Source organism: Rana temporaria, chromosome 8 (assembly GCF_905171775.1).
Source record: "Rana temporaria chromosome 8, aRanTem1.1, whole genome shotgun sequence".
In the NCBI taxonomy this organism is placed as follows: Eukaryota; Metazoa; Chordata; class Amphibia; order Anura; family Ranidae; genus Rana; species Rana temporaria.
In genome coordinates, this window is record NC_053496.1 from 174,863,052 (window position 1) to 174,867,952 (window position 4,901).

Here is a 4,901-nt window from a genome sequence, read left to right on the forward strand (position 1 = left end):
GTTTCCTACAGATGGATCCAGTAATGGGAACCCACCAGAGAGATGTCCCAGTCCTCTGTATTCCCAGCTAACAGTGGGGCCCAAACTGTAGGGTGGTGCACATTATTGTAAAGATTAGAGCAGTACGGAGGGTCCACCTAGACCCCCCATCATCTGATAAGCACATAGGAACAATGTATTCAGTCAGTGTGTGTGTTTCCTACAGATGGATCCAGTAATGGGAACCCACCAGAGAGTTGTCCCCCTCCTCTGTATTCCCGGGATTCTACACAGGAAGATCACACTATCCTTCACCATGACCAAGTAGGTGGGACTCAGCACATAGACCTAAATATTTGTTGTAATCTCTTGTTCCTTTCTACAAATGTATTCTATCCTCTTTGGGGTTTAGGGTGTAAAACTGGGAAACATCAAAGTTGAGGATGTAGAGGAACAAGAAGAGGAGGAGGAAGAAGAGGAGATAGGGGTGAGTTTTTTTTTATATTAAATTATTCTCCTAGGTATTCCTTGCCATGATCAAGTAGAGACCTAAAAGAATATTCTAACCTGTAATACAACATTCTTCTATGTCATCTTTTGTTTCTTTTTTCTATGTATTAAATCACTTTGGAGTCCAGGATGAAGAACTGAACTACATCAAAGTTGAGGTTAAAGAGGAAGAAGAAGAGATGTTAGTGAGTAGAGATCAACAATCAATGGAGGAAGGGGAGACGATTCAACAGTCTATGGAGGAGGAGAAGACGTCAAAAGAAGAGGAATCTTCTCTACATATAGACACAAGTGAGTAATAACCACCAAATGGAGGGATGGGTCACATTTTTATTTTACATTTATGAGCGTATTTTATGTGTATTTAAATCAAGCATTGAAAAAAATTCATCTTTGAGTTCATCCAAAAAACAAAACAAAACCTGTATGCAGCGTACACACAATCGGAAATTCCGACAAGAAAACCGTGAATTTTTTCCCGAAGGATTTTTGTCTCAAACTTGTGTTGCATACACACCGTCACAAAAATGCTGTCTGAAATTCCGACCGTCAAGAACGCGGTGACGTACAACACTACAATGAGCCGACAAAAATGAAGTTCAATGATTCGGAGCATGCGTGATTTTTTGCACGTCGGAATTGCATACAGACGATCAGAATTTCCAACAAGAACTTTTCCCGTCGGAAAATTTGATAACCAGCTCTCAAATTTTTGCTGTCGGAAATTCCGACAGAAAAAGTCAGATGGGGCCTACACACGGTCAGAATATCCAACCAAAAGCTCACATCGAACTTTTCTTGTCGGAAATTCCGATCGTGTGTATCCAGCATTAGTTGATCCAGATGAGGGCAGAAAACCCTTGTAACGCTTGGTCCAAATGCCTTCAAAATAATTGACTGCTAACTGTACACTTGTCATCGATAAACCTTTCGCACCAGCCAAAGTTCGAAAAACAAATGAGGTGGGAATATTGTACACTACATAATATAAAATGTTCTACTCCCTACTAAAAAGTACATCATTTTCTATCCATAACAATACCAGTGTCCCAACCAAATGAGGAAAAACTGTACACCGTATAAAAAGGTCTATCGCTATTCCTCAATATAACGTCATGTTTCCAACAAATGAGGTGGAGATACTGTACACCATATGAAAGGTCCATCTCCATTCCTCAATATAACGTCATGTTCCCAACAACTGAGGAGGAGATACTGAGATTGCAGGCTTGGCTGGCTTAAATCAGGTTTGGTCTCCACCCAGAGACTGGCCACATTAATCACCCTGCAGGTGGACAGACAGACATGGATGAGGCCAGATGAATAGTCCATCTCTATTCCTCAATATAACGTCATGTTCCCAACAAATGAGGATGAGATACTGTACACCATATGAAAGGTCCACCTCCATTCCTCAATATAACGTCACATTCCCAACAAATGAGGGGGAGATACTGTACACCATATGAAAGGTCCATCTCCATTCCTCAATATAACGTCATCTTCCCAACAAAAGAGGAGGAGATACTGTACACCATATGAAAGGTCCATCTCCATTCCTCAATATAACGTCATGTTCCCAACAAATGAGGGGGAGATACTGTACACCATATGAAAGGTCCACCTCCATTCCTCAATATAATGTCATGTTCCCAACAAATGAGGAGAAGATACTGAGATTGCAGGCTTGGCTGGCTTAAATCAGGTTTGGTCTCCACCCAGAGACTTGCCACATTAATCACCCTGCAGGTGGACAGACAGACATGAAAAAGGCCAAATGAAAGGCCCCTCTCCATTCCTCAATATAACGTCATGTTCCCAACAAATGAGGAGGAGATACTGTACACCATATGAAAGGTCCATCTCCATTCCTCAATATAACGTCATCTTCCCAACAAATGAGGAGGAGATACTGAGATTGCAGGCTTGGCTGGCTTAAATCAGGTTTGGTCTCCACCCAGAGACTGGCCACATTAATCACCCTGCAGGTGGACAGACAGACATGGAGAAGGCCATATGAAAGGTCCATCTCCATTCCTCTATATATAGTCATGTTCCCAACAAATGAGGAGGAGATACTTTACACCATATGAAAGGTCCGTCTCTATTCTTATCTTGGTGTTGTACCCAATTCCACACCAAAGCTCTCGGCACTAGTCCAACTTACAAGACTTCTTATCAATAAGACTTTTAAAACTTCTTAAAAATGTATTTTCCACAGGTGGACGCTATGTGGGGAATATCTCAGAAGGGCATTTTATATTACCTGTAAATTGTAAGTCAGAAGAAAATGTTACTGAGAATATTCATCCCAGACCTTACTATTTGGAGACATCCATGGATCCCTCTTATCCTGAGAAATCTTCTCCTCCATCACATACTATGAATACAGACATCAGTCTCCGCTCTTCCAGTGCAGACACATCGACAGATCCATCTAATCTCAGGGAATCTTCCTCGAGCTACGATGAGCTTCAAACAGCCGATAAACCATTCTCCTGTCTGGGGTGTGGGGAATCTTTTAAGACGAAATCTGAACTTCATGTACATCTCAGATCTCACACCAGCGTGGCCTTTCCATGTTCAGAGTGCGGAAAAACTTTCGCTAAAAAAAAAGAGAACTTTATAGGCACCAGAAAACTCACGAGAATGATGATAATTATTCATGTTCAGAGTGCGGGAAATGTTTCACGGTGAGAAAAAAATTTATGGCACATCAGAGAATTCACACGGCTAAACGCCCTCATTCGTGTTCAGAGTGCGGGAAATGTTTCACAGAGAAAAGTAGACTTTTAACACATCAGAGAAGTCACACAGGTGAGCGTCCTTATCCATGTCCAGAGTGCGGGAAATGTTTCACCAAGAAAGCCATACTTCTGTCACACCTAAGACTTCACACGGGCGAGCGTCCTTTTTCATGCTCAGAGTGCGGGAAAGGTTTTAACCAGAAAGGAAGCCTTATTGCGCACCAAGGGAGTCACAAAGGCGAGTGGCCTTTCTCTTGTTCAGAGTGCGGGAAACGCTTCACGTGGAAAGAAAGTCTTCAAAGACACCTGAGAAGTCACATGAGTGAAAGTCTTTTTACGTGTTCGGAGTGCGGGAAAAGTTTTACGGAGAATGCAAAGCTTCGTAGGCACCAGAGAACGCACACAGGCGAGCGTCCTTATTCGTGTACAGAGTGTGAAAAAAGTTTCACTCGCAAAGAACTGCTTACTGAACACCAGAGAAGCCACACGGGGGAGCGCCCTTTCTCTTGTTCAGAGTGCGGGAAATCTTTTTCACTTAAAGGAAATCTAATTAGACATCAGAGTACACATACATAGCTGCTGAGGCATGTACCATGGCGGTCAACTGTTTAGTGTATATAACAACTGTTCTATTCTCTTCAAAAACTGAACTATAGGGGTGTGTTCCCACAAAAGTCATATTTCAGTTACGGGCGAAGTTTGTTGGGTTCACTTATTGACTACAGAGAAAAACATTCTTCTGTCACATCTAAATACTAACACCAGTGAGCATCGTTATTCAAGATCAGAGTGCGGGAAATGTTTCACTCAGAAAAGAAGCCTTATTCCACATCAGAGAAGTCACTAAGGTGAATGGCCTTTCTCTTGTTTAGAGTGCGGGAAATGTTTCACTCGGAAAGGAAGTCTTATTAAATATAAGAGAAGTCATGAAAGTGGTCTTTTATCTTGTTCAGAATGCGTAAAAAAAATTTCTTCAGAAAGGAAGCCCTAATAAACGTTACAGAAGTCACAAAGGCGAATGGCCTTTTCTTTAGTAAAGGGTGCGGGAAATGTTTCATTTGGAAAGGAAGCCTTATAACACATCAGAGAAGTCACAAAGGCGAAGGACCTTTCTAAACTCAGAGTGTGGGAAATGTTTCTCTGTATAAGTCAAACTACTTGCACATGGCAGATGGGGGGGGGGGCACTGGTATTTTTTGGAGGGAGGGGGGGCACTGTTGCTCTGTGAAGGGAGTGGAGAAATTGACGTTCTGTGGAAGGAGAGTGGGGCACTGATGCTCTACAGAGAAAGAGGGACACTGGTACTCTCTGGGGGTGGCTGTTGAGGTAAGGGTAGGGGACTTTGGTGTCAGTGGATTAGTTGCCTGTCCATGCTTTGCGTATCTCACGTTGTTGAGCAGGAGATCTCTGCACTCCACCCAGCAGAGCCAATCTATCACCTGGCCAGTACCAAGACATATTGTTATAATCCCGGGACAGTCCCGCAGAATCCGGGACAGTCCCGCAGAATCCGAGACAGTCCCGCAGAATCCGTAACAGTCCCGCAGAATCCGGGACAGTCCCGCAGAATCCGGGACAGTCCCGCAGAATCCGAGACCGTCCCGCAGAATCCGGGACAGTCCCGCAGAATCCGAGACCGTCCCGCAGAATCCGAGACAGTCCCGC

At 43.4% G+C, this 4,901-nt stretch overlaps 1 protein-coding gene across 1 annotated transcript; it reads left to right on the forward strand.

Moving 5' to 3' along the window:
- The first annotated feature begins 210 nt into the window (after positions 1-210).
- Positions 211-4,145, forward strand: LOC120909491 (zinc finger protein 26-like). The gene is made up of 4 exons (XM_040321269.1): positions 211-303; positions 392-466; positions 618-780; positions 2,711-4,145. The coding sequence occupies exons 3-4, from the start codon at positions 669-671 to the stop codon at positions 3,184-3,186; spliced, it is 588 nt and encodes a 195-aa protein (XP_040177203.1). The 5' UTR covers positions 211-303; positions 392-466; positions 618-668; the 3' UTR covers positions 3,187-4,145.
- The last annotated feature ends 756 nt before the right edge of the window (positions 4,146-4,901 follow it).

Coding starts and splice junctions, on each gene's coding strand:
- LOC120909491 (XM_040321269.1), top strand. CDS start 669: ATGTTAGTGAGTAGAGATCAACAATCAATGGAGGAAGGGGAGACGATT. Junction 781..2,710: donor TTCTCTACATATAGACACAA/GTGAGTAATAAC, acceptor TATTTTCCACAG/GTGGACGCTATGTGGGGAAT.